The sequence below is a fragment of the Plectrocnemia conspersa genome, unplaced genomic scaffold, assembly GCF_051122295.1.
Source record: "Plectrocnemia conspersa isolate PC_06_02 unplaced genomic scaffold, ASM5112229v1 ptg000001l, whole genome shotgun sequence".
NCBI classification, from domain to species: domain Eukaryota; kingdom Metazoa; phylum Arthropoda; class Insecta; order Trichoptera; family Polycentropodidae; genus Plectrocnemia; species Plectrocnemia conspersa.
The window spans coordinates 24777425-24795465 of NW_028277165.1; the positions used below are offsets into that span (position 1 = coordinate 24777425).

An 18041-nucleotide genomic window follows, 5' to 3' on the forward strand; every position below is an offset into this window, starting at 1 on the left:
ACGGCTCACTAGTATTGACTACCAAAAAATGCCTTATGTTATAAACAACATTACAATTGTCAGCTGTACATATATGTAGAATAATAATAGAACTTTTTAATGTATAATAAATATCAAATTTCACTACTTTTAAAATAAAGTGGTAATGTATCTTACTTTCACATTTGGTTGTTGATTTTTCTACACAGCGCTAAAAACAGATTGTAAAAATATAAAAAAAATAAAACGCAATCCGTATATTCAATATATTCTCATTTTTAATATTTGCAAAAGGAAAAAATAATTAACAAAATTCAGCCATTGATTATACAGAATTTTGTACGTCTTGATTATAATTTTAAACACAAAGATAAAACACATACGAAATGTTATATAAATGTGTAAGACTCTTTCCTAATACCCAGAGCAATTACAATTCTCATAATTGTATGTAAGAAAAATAAAATACATTGTTACAATATTAACGAACAATCCATTAACTTATACATAATACATAAAATCAGTTACAATCGATCATAATAAAATCTACTCATATATAATCATCTGATGATCTGTTTTTGATGTTTTACAGTTAGATTATCTCGAACGAGATTTGTCCTGTTCTTTTGATATCCAAACATTTTATCATTTCAACAAATCGATGCAGCCGAATATACACAAATCTCGGCATTGTAAAATATTAATATTGAAAACGTTAATTTTTTATATAAACTCTGTAAAGTACGTATATATTATATTATTATAGTTGTATAGTTTGTTTGAAAAATGCAGTACCACGATCGATCCGAAAAAAAGGAAATCGTTTATAAGTATCAGTGGGGAATTAATTACAGATTTTGAGTCTGACTTTTTTGTATATATTGTGTATATAAAAGGTGCTCAATTGTAGGGTCCTTCAATCGCTATCCTAACGCCACAAGAATTTATTATAAAAATAGATTGCAATCTTTCCTCTATGTAGAATTGACGGATATTGTTTCGATTTAGAGTAGACGGAAAAATTAAAACGCTAATGATTAATAAAATATTCGTTATAATAAATATTGAATCGGTACTCCGTTTTCGCTCCAGTTTCATTTTAAATTAGTAACCATCTTTATATAAATCGTTCTCGATGATAAATAGGTGCATTTAGCAATACTCTTTGAAAAATACAATATATTAAATTTTATGAGTCGTAAGTAATAAAAATATTATATGTACAAAAAGTACTTTTAAATCGATAACAGATTTACTTGCCTTTTTAAAACATAAAGGTGTGCGTTTTATATAAATTTCTTAGAAAATGTTTTTTTTTAATACAATAAATTCATTTTTAATTAATAATAGGTATATAATATAATAATAGAAATTTTACAAATAAATTCATGAAATTCAGGATTAGCCAGAAAATGGACGATTTTAAATATACGACCGCACAACTATAACGATGATATATCCATGCATCATCAATGTGAGGAATATTTGCATAATAAACGGATGATGTCATTATAATGCGTTACATATTAATTTAAAATGTTTTTTGTTAAATGTCCGTTTCTCGAGCGGAACCTGTATCATTTAGAGAAAATAAAGGCAAGTTTTGGCCGTTCGAGATGCAGCGTTTCAAACGAGCAAACAAATATCTTCAAAATGACTAAATTTTGTACAATTGCGTCCGAAACGCGAAGGGACAAAATGCAAACGTTGTTCGGGTGCAAGCGTAAAATTTTAACTCCAATCGCAAAGTATACGATGAACAACATCAAATGCATTGTCGGCGAAAAACGTCTGTAAAAGTTCTAGTTGCAAGGCGACGTTGATCCTTTCGTTCGTATACTGACAGTCGCCGACGATCCAAACTCCAAAAATATCGATGAGAATGCTCGACTTTAAAAATAGACGATATACATATATATAATATACATATAATCAAAAACTCGTCACATATAATAATATATTAATTGTTAAAACCTAACAAAATACTATCGCAACTTATTGCATTATTTTTTTAATGTAACAAAAATGATATACACACATCAAGCGAGATAAGATTATACGGTGGTGCTGTTGGTTTCGAGCCTGAGTCGCAGAGTTTCCCTTTCCCTTTGGATGTCGGCTAATTCGAGACTGAGCTGCTGACAAAGACGACAAAGCAGCACGTTCTGCTCCTGCAGCCTTTTCAAAGATTCGTCACTTTTAATGGCTAGCGGATTGCTCGCGTCCGTGGGGTTGCCTCCGTCGGGACTTTCGGAGCTTCGAGGCGTCGGTTTTCTATACACTTCGAACGCCCCGTGCTTCCTAGGAACGACGTGAGCTTCGTTGTCTTCGAAGCTAGATCTCCCTCGCGGTAGATTAATGGCAGAGCTTTCTGCTATCGGTATCGGTAGATTGTTTTGAAATTGAGCAAAGTTGGCAAATGTCTCTTCGGGGGGGTTAATTTGTGAAGCGGCGACGCTTTGACCGAAAGCGTCGCAAGGACTGAAAGGCGGATCGGGAATCAAACCGAGCACATCGCCTTCGCTGCGTTGATTGATCAATTTCTTAGGACTCGTGATCGAAGGAGAAACTCTCGGAGGTACTTGGGGAGGAGCGCAAGTCGTCGCAGAATGTGTCCCTTTAAACCTATTTAAATCTAAACTGCTGCTACGGGTGTGAGTCCGTAAAGGCCTAGGGGGCGGAGGTGGCGGTGGATCTTTTTTGGGCGCGTATTGCAAAGATACGGGACCCGACGGGTCTTCGGAAATCGCCGGCGTCTCTTTGGTCGGAGGCGGAGGAAGCGCACCGATGTTTTTCATGACGGCCTTCTTAGCCTGAGGCCTCTGTATAGGCTTAAACTCAGCGCTGGACGCTTGAACGGAAGGCAAACTGTTTATATCGCACGACAATTGAGCACTGAGTTTTTTAGGACTAGCGATGTCGTAACTGTCTTGGAAATTGTATACTATATCGTCGATCTTTCTGGGAGAAGCGCCGCCCGATTCCGAAGCCTGGACAGGCAGAGACGACGCCTCGGGCGTGACCCTCAGAGGTACCGGATGAAAAATTTTCGGATCTCTCTCGACTGCAGATTTATGAAAGTCGAAATTTACCGGTTTGGGACCCGGGCTCGAAATACTCGAAGTCGGAGAGTCAATGAATTTCGTCCATTCTTTGTTACCGGACAGAGCTTCCGGTTTTGTTCTGCCAGTGTTGTCAGTGTTGCTTATCGGCGAATTGATAGAAGGCGGACTGTCGAGGTTTATTGGCAATAAATTTTTACCTTCAAAACTGTCAACGTCGTTCGGCAACGACTTGGAATTTTGAACGGAAGAATTTGTCAATTTCTGATTGAATTCTCCGGATATGTTAGTATTAGCATAAGTTCCTATGTCGACTAAATTAGTTGTTACGATCTGTTCGGGACTGTGCGGAGACCTGTGAACTTTCGGAACTAAACATTGGGGTAAAATATTGGGTACAGAAATATCTTTACGGCGTAATACGACTAAATGCATAGCAGTTATAAACTCTTCGATACACAGCGCTCCGTCCTTCGTCACGTCGGATAGCAACCATATTTTGTGAAGATCCGAAACAGGCAGCCTTGATTTCTCAAAAAAACGTCTAAAATAAACATAAAAAAAGCATATTAGAATGGGTTAGATGATATGATCGTAAAGTACGCGAAGAAAAAGTACCTTGCTATTTTTCCCGGCACCAGACCATTAGTATCAGGCTGCAAAAGGTGAAACTGGCTAATATAGTGAAGCCTCTGTTCCGGACTAATACGCCAAACAAATCTTCTTCCATCGCCTTCGATGTCGCCCCCTTCGTCATCGGAAGAATGACGATCGGAAGATTCTTCTTCAGTTCCTGAACATATTATATCATTGAACATCTTGACGTTAATTTATAAATGAGTAAAACTATGCAAAAAGCAGGCAGTCCACCATTTAAAATATATTAAACCAATCTGGTGTCAGAAACATCTTGTTCAATCAAAAATATGTGCACTGGCTGCTTTCTGGGTATCTAACACATAAGAATAAGAAACTACCGAGCAATTGAGTATGTTCTTCGCTAATCGGCGCTGGTGGCCAATGATCGCGATTTACACCACCGGTTGTATTCCACGACCCGTGAGGTCCTAAAAATCCCTGAGCCCGTTGTTCGGCAACTGAATTAGTCGGCGTGGGGCTTTCGCTCGCCGTACTCCAAGGAGAGCCGTTTTTAGCACGCATCTATATTTTAAACATAAAAATTAAATAAACATTACACATGTCGACACGACGACACGTAGGAAAACAAACATAACGACACACTTAAGTTCTTAAGAGATAAAAATTATCATTTGTGTTGAAAAATAATACGTAATTTACCGTATGAGATTGTTCCGAGTTTTGTGAAATGGTTTCAGACTCCACCTCCGAATCAGTGCTTTGAGCTTCAATATTATCCCTTAGAGATAGCGGCGGAACGTCGATGTCTGACGAATTCGAAGACAGTCTCATCGGTTCATATGAACCGAAAGATTTGTCTCTCTTGTGGTGTACACGGATCTCTTTCTCTCGGACGCCTGATACGGGCGAGCTAGACAATTGGATGAGATCCGGGTCCGGTTCGCAGATCAAGTTCCACGTGAAACGCGGCAGCGGGAGATCCAAGTGATTGGTGAGCAGGTCGGCTCCCAGAGGCATGTTGGCCTGATGCGCCGCTATCAGTTTCAGAGCGGAGTAGAATTGTTTCTTATTGATATGGGTTAGGTTCGTCGAGGACGTGTGAGGAAAACACAAGTCAGCAATCTGGAAGCGCATAAAATAATCGATTGTCATTAGAAATAGAACCATTATGTTTTATAAATTTTATCTGGCGATTGATTGATCGAATATTCGGTTTCAGTTGTGTAGAATATCACGACTAAAACTTAATTTTGTACATATTATAGTTTTTTAACACTATATATAATGCACAACCGGAACCCGTTTTTTTCAATGAATAAATTAAAGTAAGTAATCACTCTAAATTTTACATTGACTGGACAAAAACTGTTTCTTTATCGAATCTACTTCTCACATATCATTTATTTAGGATATTCGCTGTACTCATTCCAGATGTTGGGACCACTACCTAAAAAAAACCACCCAAGAATGCAATAACAAAAGAAAGAATGTTTCGCGCTATCTTTGTAAATAGTTAATTAATTTTTCATATACCAATGGTTCTCAACATATTTTTAATCGTATAAAATTTATAGTATTTTTATTACTTTGATATATGAAACACTAAATATATTTATATATGTACATTATAATTACTTATATATTTATATTTGTCCATCGTATATTTCTCGAAGCAATCTTCCATATGAAGATATGATTTTGGATTACGTTTTTATACATCTCCTTGACTTTTTATCACCAGATTTTTACATAATATAGAAATTTACTATATGAGAATAGTACCTATTTGATAAGCCATGTCTTGTGAACATTGTAACGATTTTTTTGTCTTTCCATGTATATACTATAACAGGGCTCGGCAACCTATGACCCGCGGGTCACCAAGTGACCCATTTGGTGATTTGAAGTGACCCATTTCAGTTCTGCAAATATCATTTTTTTAACGTGTTACGATGTCACGACTAGACCACATATATAATTGTTAGGACCAAAAATATACACTGACCCGAATAGTCTTTTTAATAGTCACATTTTAATTATTTTGACCCACAGCCAAAAAAGGTTGCCGAGGCCTGTACTATAATATTATTGTTCGTTCATTTATAAATTAGTTCTCCCTTGCGTATTTTTTACTGCTTGTGAAAGCTCTCTTCTTTTAGACATAAAATTGTAAAACACATTTTTACAAAAATATATTATCAGCATGTAATATAATTGTGTAATTGGCAATAATATACATATATGATATACATCAACATTAACAAAGTATCGTACAACTGAAGGATTACTCTCGATTAAAGTAAAACATTCAGCCAACTTAACCACTTAAACACCAGCAACTCACCGGTGAATCACTTGTTAATTATTTTTTAAAAAAGGTTAATGAATTATTTACAATTTTTTTTAATTATTAAAGATTATTGTACTAGCTTCATTTATCAGTAAACCAAGTATTTAATATTTATTTTTAAAAAGAGATATTGACGTGTGAAGAGAAATAACAGGTTAATCGCCAAAAAGTCGCTGGTGTTTAAATGGTTAATCTTCGCCAAATTATAATCCTATAATTAGGAGCGTCGTTTTAGTCTCGTCACTGAGCGTTCCCATTGCGACAGCGCTGACACGATTTATTGCTTTTGACGTGAATTTTTGACTTCTGAGAAGTGATAATTGTTTTTGCGCCATCATATTGACCAAAATATCGGTTTGAATACATTTTGACCAATACAATACATCAGTTGAGTTGGCTCAATTTGTATTTTGGACTTAACCTAATGAAAGTTCTAAAACCATAATAAGGTTTGGAACTTTTATCAGGTTAAGTTGGGTTTGGTTAATTCGTGTAGGTCAGCTTTGGGTTTGAACAGCAAATGTACGTTTTACAACTGTCACGTTGATTTTCACAGCCATTTCAAAACAGCATATAATTTCATTAGTTCCTATCAGTTAAATTATATTTTCGCTAGTAGAATAGTATATCTATTGGTGAAAATGTATTTGGAATTTATTAGTGAAAATATAACTTTACTAAAAAATAAAATATTCACTGTAACATTTATACATCGCATGTAAATGTATATATGACTACAATGAGAAATTGAAATCATATACTTCTATAAATCATGTAATTCTATAAGCACATGCTAGATAAATTATGTATTCACTGGTAAAAATATATACACTACCGGTCAAAAGTTTAAGACTAAAACCTGCAATGACGTTCATAGTGTCGAATCCACTTTTATTTATTATAACTATTAAAAATATTGTTACCCAATTAAAGAATAGACTATTGTTTGTATTATCTATAGTAATAATATTATCGCATATTTTTTTTAGTCTGGTCAAAAAATTTCTAAAACCCATCAATGGATGAACAGATCATACGATGTATTTTATAAATTTGACAAATCCAGGTAAAATGGTAAGGAACTACTAATCTTTTTACGTAACATATTGATAGATTCCTCAGTAATTAATGAAATACAATGCTGTACATTTTATCGTCAAGTCATTTAAAAAGGCTTTTGAGTAAAATCCTAGAATTCCATCTGAACTTGATAATAAAATGAACTGTGATATTTTTTTTTCTTAAAATGGTGAAAATATCTAACTCGCGACAGAATAAGATGATTTATAATATACAAAATATCATTTTTGTAGAAGAAATATTAAAAATATTAATAATAAAATATTTAAACGTAATTATTGGCCTTCCCGTTGTCATTCAAGATAAACCAAAACTTAATTTTGTGATACTTAATACAAAACCTTGTATTTAATTTTAGTAAAATATTAATGGGAATTTCTAGAAATATGTTGCAATAAAATGTTACTAGAAAACTAAACAGCGTGAAAACCTCTAATTTATTAAAATATTATTGAGTGACATTTTGAAACAATTTGTAGTTTGACGGCCCATCTGCAATTGTTCTTTCGTGACACAAACGTGATTTTTTTATTGTATTACAATTTGCATTTTTAGACTTTTCTATTATATGATTCTGGAAATTGAATAATGTTTTTAAATCATGATTAATCGTGAGAATATATATTAGATAGAGCTATGAAATGGATATCGAGAAAGTTATATTTTTGTATTAGAATGTATTTATTTCATAAAGAACATTTTCTCAATTATAGTGAAAACAACAGTGTTGTAGGTAATTTAAGTGAAAATATTATAATTAATTTGGATAAACTATTTATCTACAGCGATTAATTACTATTGTATTTTCTTAATATAATAATCATTAGATGAGAATATTAGTATGTACAATTAATAGATAATGAAAGAGTTGAGTCAAACATACTGTAAAAATGTCAAAAGCCAATTGTTTCATTTATATAGTTTTTTTTTACGAACTATCTATTATTTATAAAGCAATTTTAATGAATTCAGAAAGCTGTGCTAATAACAAGGCAATGTGATATGGATTATTTAGCAGTCTTCTCATTGTAAGGATATATTATTAGAGGTGGCACTTTTTTCACAGTTTTAGATGTTGCGTTTAAAAATATTCTTACAGCAAACTTTATCAGAAAGCAGTCTAATACAAGCCCCCAAAATCACATGAATGCATAATTTGATTTTACTGATTCTAATACATCTTCACAAGGAAGGTTTTTTTAGAAGTATCACACGTTAGTGCTGTGAGAACTGTAAAGTAACTGTATCTGCTTAGAGTGGTTTTGGACATTGGGAGATAATTACTCAACATCAGTATCGCTAGTCACAACCCAATATATATTACACTTAAATATAAAACAACCATTTTGTTGGGTATAAAAATAATGTGGAGTATGAAGCTTAGGAAATTCTGTTATCACAATTTATCGGTACATTTCTACCGACTCCAATTCCGTTGACTCAAACTTGCTTCGATCTCTGCAACTTCATTGCAAACGTAATGAAGTATCAAAATACAGTGCACAAATATAAGTAGTGCAGCACTGACTCAACTGATTGAGTTGAAACAAATCTGGATATACAGCTACCAACGTGATGTGTGGCACTTTGTCTGATGGTGCATAGGCAAATCATACCACGTACTTTTGGGAGAAACCAGTGAAGTCATTTGGAGGGGGGGGAGGAAGTAGGGGTATTTTCCACCCCTAGAATTTGGCCAGAAAAATGCATGTCATTCAATGAAATACTATGAATTTTAATGAAATCGAAATATTATAAAACGACCACTGACTGGCCAACTTTTGCCCCCCACCCCCCTCCTGGAAAAAATTGAAATGACATCCCTGGATGGACCTCATATACATTGTAACACATCTCAGATTTACGCATATGCTGATGACATAAAGCGGTCAGATGCTGAAAAACCGTGCATCCAAAACAAAACACGGAGAAGTTAAAAAGTATCTGACATTTCCATCCTTCTGTGTTGGTTGTTGAAAAATATAACATGATTATGATAATTGGGTTCAGATAGATTGATAGCAAATGATCATTTATGATAAATCGGAACGATCGATCGCCAGATTGAGGTTACGTGTCTCGGAGACCAGACCTGGTCGAGGACGTCGTCTCCGATGCCGGCCGACCTGAAGAGCTCCTTGGCCTTGAGCAGCGGCGCCTTCCCGTTGGCCTCCTCGTCGCAGCAGAGGAACAGGTCGCCGAAGTAGCGGCGCTCCGTCTCCGAGAGACGAAGCTCCTCCATCGCGCAGGGACCAGCCCCGCGATCCGCGACCCGCCCCTCACCCCGCAGATAACACACCGCACACACGCACTTTTTTAAATCGAACACACGCACTCAACGCGAATGCCGGCCATGACAGCTCGGCCCAAATGTCGTTCTAATGACGCTGACATACATTTATGGTATGCTCTCTTTATAATCACCGAAATAATTTCATCAATTATTTACTGCTTAAAAATAAATACGTTTAAATGCGTAAATTATCAATATTTCGATCGGCACTGCTATATATAGGGGTAATATCGAACATTAAATATATTCAAATATATTTCAGTGCTACTACATGCTCTTAAAAACCATAAAATAATATTTTAATCATTTTAAAATATAACATTAAAAGCTTAAAAATCAACACCAATTTTTTTAACAACACACAGGTATAATAAAAACATTTTTTGTATTATACGCAATATTTGTTATAAAAAATAAGGGATTTGTGGTTAGTAATCGCTGAGACACTATTAGGGATGTTGTTAAAGTTGCCATCTTGTAGCCAAATTTATTCCAAAACTGTTGCCTTTGAACAAAAACAGTATCTTAAATATATTGCTCAACAATTCTCGAACAAAGTCGTGCGACTCATGATAAGTAACGAATTATGTATGTATACTTATAAGCCATAGTGTTTGATGACATAAAACATAGATCTAATTGCCTTATTGTAAACGCTCCAAAGAATCGAGACCAAAAAAGCCTGTTAAGCCCGATCGAATTTGAAATATGTAATAGTCTAGTCTACTACAAATTCTTACCACTAGATCGTACGGTCAATATGGGGCAGTTTTATGCCGTTTTGTGAAGCAATCTTTTGTATTTCATACCACTATAAACAGTGGTGTAGTGATAAAAAATAAGTACCGGATCGCTTGACACCTCCCCCCCCCCAATTTTTTTTCGCGTATTTTCTTAAACATAGCCAATATTGATATTTTAAAATATTTTTATTTTTTTTGATGATTCTATCGTGTTTTTTAGGAGAATGAAATATCGATCTCCGAGTAATTTATAAAAATTTATGGGTTGTGTGCTCTTTCTTTTTCTATCTTTCATAATTTCAGTTATTTTCTTTCTATAGAAAAGGCATATAAAATTAATTATTCACCTTATCCATTGACTGGCTGATATTGGTAGAAAGCTTTACCATATATGAAAGAAACCCAAAAAAATCAAATTACACTCTATTACCCTGATTTGTTCGTAAGGATGTCTTTGGGGGTCATAGAGAAAATATGCAATATTAATTATTTAGCTTATCCTTGAGTGAAATCATGCGGCCCGTTGTTTTAACCCACAAAGAAAGAAATCCACAAAGGCTGCCGATCTTTAACAAGCCATAGTCAAATATTTCAGCAAAAAAATGCCCTATCAATCCATTTCTAAACCTCTTTGCATCTTTGATATCATAAAGAGTGATATGACTTCAGTTTGCAAAATTTAAATAAAAAAACACACACAAATTAAGGATATCTTCGGATTTATTTTAATAATCGAACATTTGATGTATTTTAAAAATTATGGAAAAAATAACATCTGAATGATCCTTTTTCAGTAACCGAACATTTGATGTGTTTTACTAATCTTTCGATGACTTTTTTGTACATTTCGGGCGGTATTTCAGCTGTAACTTGGCGGATGTTAGTTTTTAGGTGCTTCAACGTTTCGGGTTTGTCGGCGTAGACATGACCTTAGCGTAACGTAAAATCCAACGGCGTCAAATTGTATGATCTTGGCGGCCAGTTGACGTTACCAAAATGTGAAATAATGCGACCTAGAAACTTTTCACACAAAACATCAACGATGCACCCGATTTATGGCAATGTGCGCCGTCTTGTTGGAACTACGTGGGTTACACAGCGATATTTTTAATTTCATGGCAAAATAATCGGTTATCATACGCCTATAGCGCTCACAGTTAACTTACAGTCCGACAGTCGTTTAAAAATATAAAGCCCAATGACGCCGCCTGACCACAATGCGTACCAAACAGCCACTTTTCGGATATGTAATGGTCTCTCGTGAATCACATGAGGATTTCCTTCGACCTATAAGCAGCAATTTTGATAATTAGCATACCCAGAGAGTATGCGCTAAAGGTAAAAGTAAAATGCGCTAAAGGAAGCCATAAGTAAAGCCCAAAAGCTGCAAACGCCGACAAATTGACAATTCTGGGTCTTCGGCCACACTTTCATTTACAGCAGCAATATTCTCAGCTGAAAGGGCGCCACGGTGACTCACAGGCCTTACCCTATCTCAAACGCTTCCAGTCTCTTCAAATTTGTTCACTATGTATCAATTTGTTCGCTAAGTAGGATGATGAAATTGCCCATAATCTTTCCGTAAATTTCGATACACAGTTCGCATAGAATTGTTATTTTAAAGCGTTGAACGGTGGTTAAGCGATCCACTTCGTAAATGTGTCGTTGCAAACTAACATTTGACACTTTGAACACGCATGATTATAGACAGCTGTCTGATTTACAGTGCTGCCAACATAGGAAACTCGAATTGGATCACCTGTATGTTGAATGACTCAAGTAACGGCAATTTTATATATGTAAATGTAATATTTAATCTATAAGCATAAGGAAATTTTCTTGTCAATGTGCCTAATTTTCTTTTGATAAAATCTAGAATGAATATTTATAGAATTTAATTTTATATATTCACACAAAAGTAGGTAGAAGAAAATATTGCATATTGAAATTATAAAAAATAGTTGACTTAACATTAAAAAATATATTTTTAATATTAAAATAGGAAACTCGCATTACCTAATCCAGAATGCATTCTGAAATATATAGCATAAAAAGGAGTAACAATGAAATAAAAATCTGATTCAATTAATAACCTTTATTAATCGTTAATGACTGAAATTATAATTTGTATTTCTCTGTATCATTAATAATTAGATGCATTTTTATAAGTAAAAGGGTCAGCGCCCTTTAACAGATAGCACTAAATGCAATAGCTAAAACGTGACATGTAAATACATTCGTACGACCCATAACATTATTGGAAATATTTATTTCGATAAGATACAAATGCTTTTTTTTAAATTTTTAAACGTACAATTTAATCCTTGGTTTGCATGTATTTGATGAGATCGATAACTCTGCTGGAATAGCCGTATTCGTTATCGTACCAGGTGATGAGTTTGACGAAGTTGTCGTTCAACGAAATGCCGGCGGCGGCGTCGAAAATGGAAGAGTGAGTGTCTCCGATGAAGTCGGAGGATACTACTTGATCTTCGGTGTAGTCTAAGATGCCCTTCAAGGGTCCTTCGGCGGCCTCCTTGACCTTTTGCTTGATGACGTCGTAAGAGGCGCCCTTTCCGAGACGGACGGTCAAGTCCACGACGGATACGTTGGCAGTCGGGACTCTGAAAGCCATACCGGTGAGCTTTCCGTTGAGAGCTGGGATGACCTTGCCGACGGCTTTGGCGGCTCCGGTCGAAGCGGGAATGATATTTTGGGCGGCACCACGTCCGTCTCTCCACAGCTTGCCCGAGGGTCCGTCCACGGTCTTCTGGGTGGCGGTGGTAGCGTGTACGGTGGTCATGAGACCCTCGATGATCTCGAAGTTGTCGTTGATGACCTTAGCGAGGGGAGCGAGACAGTTGGTGGTGCAGGATGCGTTGGAGACGATCTTCATGGATGGATCGTACGCTTCCAAGTTAACGCCGCATACGAACATGGGAGCGTCTGCGCTGGGGGCCGAGATGATGACCTTCTTGGCTCCTCCCTGGAGATGGGCGGAGGCGCTGTCGATTGTGGTGAAGACGCCAGTGGACTCTACTACGTATTCGGCTCCGGCTTTGCCCCAGGGGATGGCTTTGGGGTCGCGCTCTGAGAAGACCGCGATCTTGTTTCCGTTGACGACTAAGAATCCGTCCTTAGCGACGACGGTGCCCTTGAATCTGCCATGGGTGGAGTCATACTTGAACATGTACACCATGTAGTCCAAGCCGATGAAGGGATCGTTGACGGCGACGACGGTAGCTCCGCGTTCCAACGACGCTCGGAGCACCAGACGACCGATGCGGCCGAATCCATTGATTCCGATCTTAGACATGATTGAAGATTCTTCTGAAAACAATTTCAAATAATATTAGTCTCGTTATCTCGCTACACTGTTACTGATTACATTTTTTTATGGAGAGTCAAAGCTCAATATGTAGATTAAAGTTACATAACAATCACTATTAATAATTAATTCAGAATTATAAGATATAATAAGATGACCAGATGTCCTTCTTAAACAAAAATTTACGAAATGACCTTTTTAAATTTTTGCTCCCGTCTTCTGATATTTTCAAAATCTGATCACCTTAGATATAAAAATAACTTTTAATGGTGCACCCGGTCACCTTGAAGTAGAAAGTTCAATTTTTTTAATCGAAATGATATCTATCGGGCGTTTCATCGATTGCCACGTAATTGATGGTACTTTATATTCGAGCGAACGCGAACGCCGGCGATCTACTATGCTATGCGCCATGTTGGACGCCGCCCGGCTAAATTGATCGTTGCAATTTATTGCATAATAACATACAAAGCGACTGGTAATACGCCGGAAACGAATCTAGAGGCAAAGAATGCAATAATAACACCGTAAGATATGAAAATCGGCCGCAATGTCAGAAGTTACGAACGAAGGTCGTAGGAAGGTCACCGATCGGGAAGAAGTCGCGAAAACCGGCAACTCCGGCAAAATAAGACAGACATTCGTCAACCGCAATGGAAAAGCTATAATAGACGATTCGTTTGCGTAAATTATCTATCATACTTGATCGGCCGCTATTTACGAAGTTATCCGGCGAAAAAGCAAATTCAAAATGGCGGCGCGAAAAGACTGCATATGGACGATAATGCAGTTGATAACATTTGTGGATGAATTAAATCTGTTCATTTATTGCAAGATGGAATGTGGCGAAGCTTACCTAGTGGAGAGACGGAGACGTGCGGTATCAGCGACTGCCGGTTGGAGAGTGACGGAAGCGGCTAGGGAATCGTGGAAGCGAACACCTACGTTTCTCAAACTGCGCGCGCTTCGATCGATCAGCAGTCCTTGGCAATGTCAAATGAAGAACTTTCGATAAACTGTTATAATCCAAGATTCAGATGTTCACTTTTTCATCTTATCTAACAAGATTCATATGTTTTTTACTAATTACAATTGAAAAAAATAATATTTTTTAAATCTTAAAAGATTCTAATAAGACGATAAATAATACGATATGCAAGCATTTTTGGTGTTGATAACACTGTATAAATAATGAAATTATTATAAAATAAAAGCTACTCCCCTCCCCCCTAAACCACTTAGTGAATGTACAAAGAAGATTATACCAAATAGTGTCAGCTAAAAGCAATATCGTTTTTTTAATGAATCAAAAAAGTAACATTAATGTTTATTTTTATTTTAATGGTTCAAAATATAAATTTGTTCTTAATATATGACCTTCCATTGCTCGGTATTTTGAAAATTTTGTTAACATAAAATGGTGGGAAGCTTTGATGCAAATAATTCCAATAGCTAATTTTTCACATCGTCTACATTTTTATTTATTTTTTTCATCTAGTAAATGTTGCATTAATCGAAATAAGTGCTAGTCGGATGGACTGAAGCATCACGACAGTTTTATTATTAGCCAATAATTCAATAATTAGTAATAAAGTGTGAACTTATCGTTTTCATGGTACTAATTCAAAGGTTTTTAGTCAAAATTCTAGTTATTTTCCTTAGATTGCCTCACGCAATCAAAATTATTATTACATAATAATCCATAATTCTGATCTCATTGACACGACACTAGGATCCATATGGGATTTGAATCCAGAACTTACAGGTATCAGTCACCGACTTATACTTATTGTATATCGTGCTGGTGATTAAATTATTAATTATTTTTTTGAATGTGTGATAGGAATAATATTGTTATGTTAAATATAGATATATTATTCGTATTACTACAATTTTTTTTATAAATAAATAATATATAATATATTGAATAGTTGTTAACTTATAAATGTAGCTTGACATCAGCAGATTGTAAAACAATAATATTTTTTACTGTCATTTGCAACTGCGATTTATTGTTACTATACTTTTTTATTCACATTTATTAAAATTCAAGTTCTGACTAAATATTGTTGTATTTCGAGTTAATTATTGTCAAGATTAATAATAAAATTACATTAAAAAAAATTATAAATAACCAATAAAAAAATAATTGTGGATATATTCGGAACCACTTTCGTATTTAAACTCAATTTTGTCCAGTTGATTTAATTTAGTTTAATAATAAACGTCCACGTTTACCAACGATTGAAGTTCACTGTATCGGGGGATCGTTTGTTACGTAACTAAAAATTTTGACGTGCTTTTTCCCTGGTAAGCTCTGAATCGAAATTTGTTTACATTATTGTTCCGATGAAATGTCACAAGGGCAAAATACAATTTCAATGTCACAGGCCCAATTGTATGTTTATATTATTGTGATTTTGTAAGATTTTCTGTGTTGCGTGGTCAATGTCAAAAAGTCAAAGAATCTTACAGCATCTACATTTAGAACCTATCTTTGTTTGCTTTTTATCCTGATCGTCTGGAGGCGAATGGACCAACGGCAACTCGATAGTATATAAATAGTTGCATACTTGCACATTGCTTGAAAGCACATGGCAAACCATAACTACAAAGTGCATCGAATTAACTGCATGCCTAATGATATATCACGAATTTAAAACATATGTTTTAGAAATTAAAGATTTAAAAAAAATATAATTTAAGTTGAGGATAAATGGGCTAAATGACAACTGCCACTAGTGTACTGATGAATATATCTCAATTATCAAAGTTGTGTTAAAATACCACACTAAACATACATATAGTATTATTCTGCATTAACCTACATATACTATTCACTATCCATTTCGAAATTTTGTTTAAGAGGGTCATTCTGAAAGTAATTATACGATGGTAATAAAAATGTTTGCCAATTTTTCATTTTGCTGATTATACTGCCGTTTCAGAGGTTATATATGAGGCGATCATGATAAAGTAAGCTATAGCAAGCCATCCGATATCACAGATATAGTCAGTCAAAAATTGAAGAACGAATTCATTTTTATAGGCGTTTAATGATCGATATGAACTTTATAAACAATATTAAAATGTATCTAGCAGCTTCGATGCGAACGGGATATTTTATAAGATATTTCTAAAATAAATAATTTATTGCCAATTTATATTTTTTTAATTCACATGATCGACTTTTACTTTTATTCTGTCTGTATAGTATTTTGATTATAATCATTTGATATTTATTCTAACCTTGAATAATATAATTATGACCAATCATTATCTTAATTCTGATAGTCCCATATTTTAATTCTGATTGTCCTATATTTTTATTCTGACCATATGCTATTTTTATTCTAACTATTTGATATTTATTCTGACCCTGAATAATATAATTATGACGAGATTTGCTTTTTATTCTTACTTGAAAATTTACATTATTTTACTACTAAAATGGTCTAATTATTTGTACAAACTATATATTTAGCCAGAGCTTCTGAAAATATGTATTTATTGTAAATATTTACTTGTTAAATGAAAGGCGTTAAGCCAATGCGTTACAACGGGGTAAACACAATCTAAAAGTACTAAGAACGTCAAAATCTTTCATAATTTTATTAAATTATTCATCACGATCCTCATTCGCGAGATTCGGAAAATTTAAAATAACCTCATTTGTAATGATCAATCGGAATTACAATTATACAAATAGTAATGTTTTCTCCTAGAAAAAATGCTTTCACTGTCGCTATCACAAATTAGATAAAATAATGTGTATTAATTGTCAAAATACAATAAAATGTTTAGGTCTCATATTAGGTTCTAAGCTTTAGTAAAAATCTCAGATAAAATAATTGAAAGAAAAAAAAACTGTATCACTATCTTTGCATATTAAAAATAAATTACATAATAAGACCTGCCAAATCATATGTTATCTCGGTTTGGGAAAACAAGTACCCAGCAATATATTTCATTGAAAATTGCGTACAATTCTTCATCCTTTGTCCGTAGCTCAATGTTACATGATGAGTTAAAAATAGATACCGAACATTTCGATAAATTACATAAAAAACACTATGAGACAAAAAAAAACATATGAAAATATGCTAATATCAAACTTATACAAGAAAACATATTTAAATATTTTTCTTTTATGTAAATAATATTGAAAACATATATAAATAAAATTAATTTTTGGCAATACATGAAGATATCCACCAAAACTAGTATAGGAACTGCAAAAATAATATTACGTACTGTAAAAAAAATCTTTGAAAATGAAGAAATCATTGAAGGATTTGCTTTAATTTTTTTTAATCGTTTGCACTTAATGGCATACAAAGTCGCAGTTTCGCCACCCCTGGATTAGATTAAAAGAAATCTGCAAGTGTTGAGTTCTGAAAAAATGAGTGGATGCGTTTGAAAACGTTCTAGTTCTACTAAACCTCAATAAGGACCATGATGATTACTTCTAATTTAAATAAAGTGACTCTCTATAGCAAACCGGGCTGTAAACACGATTTTAGATATTAATTGGACCGCAGCACATATCTTTTATTTAAAAATTTTTGAAAACATTAAATATTTGCTATTTAACGCGTTTTTTAAA

General features: G+C 34.5%; 2 protein-coding genes across 4 annotated transcripts; both read right to left on the minus strand.

Annotated features, from left to right (window-relative positions):
• Positions 1-235: 235 nt before the first annotated feature.
• Reps (RALBP1 associated Eps domain containing) lies at positions 236-9433 on the minus strand. 2 transcript variants are annotated; one of them, XM_088189281.1, is made up of 5 exons: positions 9164-9433; positions 4341-4763; positions 4019-4202; positions 3660-3834; positions 236-3585 (listed from the first exon to the last, which is right to left on the minus strand). In XM_088189281.1, the coding sequence occupies exons 1-5, from the start codon at positions 9311-9313 to the stop codon at positions 2034-2036; spliced, it is 2484 nt and encodes an 827-aa protein (XP_088045407.1). In that variant the 5' UTR covers positions 9314-9433; the 3' UTR covers positions 236-2033. The 2 variants fall into 2 exon arrangements, with proteins under 2 accessions (XP_088045407.1, XP_088045416.1); XM_088189290.1 differs by lacking the exons at positions 4341-4763; positions 9164-9433 and having other exon boundaries at positions 3660-3859; positions 4019-4157.
• Positions 9434-12187: 2754 nt separating this feature from the next.
• On the minus strand, positions 12188-14341 carry LOC148239339 (glyceraldehyde-3-phosphate dehydrogenase 2). 2 transcript variants are annotated; one of them, XM_088193723.1, is made up of 2 exons: positions 14292-14341; positions 12188-13434 (listed from the first exon to the last, which is right to left on the minus strand). In XM_088193723.1, exon 2 carries the CDS (start codon positions 13421-13423, stop codon positions 12425-12427), a length of 999 nt encoding a protein of 332 aa, XP_088049849.1. In that variant the 5' UTR covers positions 13424-13434; positions 14292-14341; the 3' UTR covers positions 12188-12424. The 2 variants fall into 2 exon arrangements, with proteins under 2 accessions (XP_088049849.1, XP_088049839.1); XM_088193713.1 differs by having other exon boundaries at positions 12188-13437.
• Positions 14342-18041: the final 3700 nt, after the last annotated feature.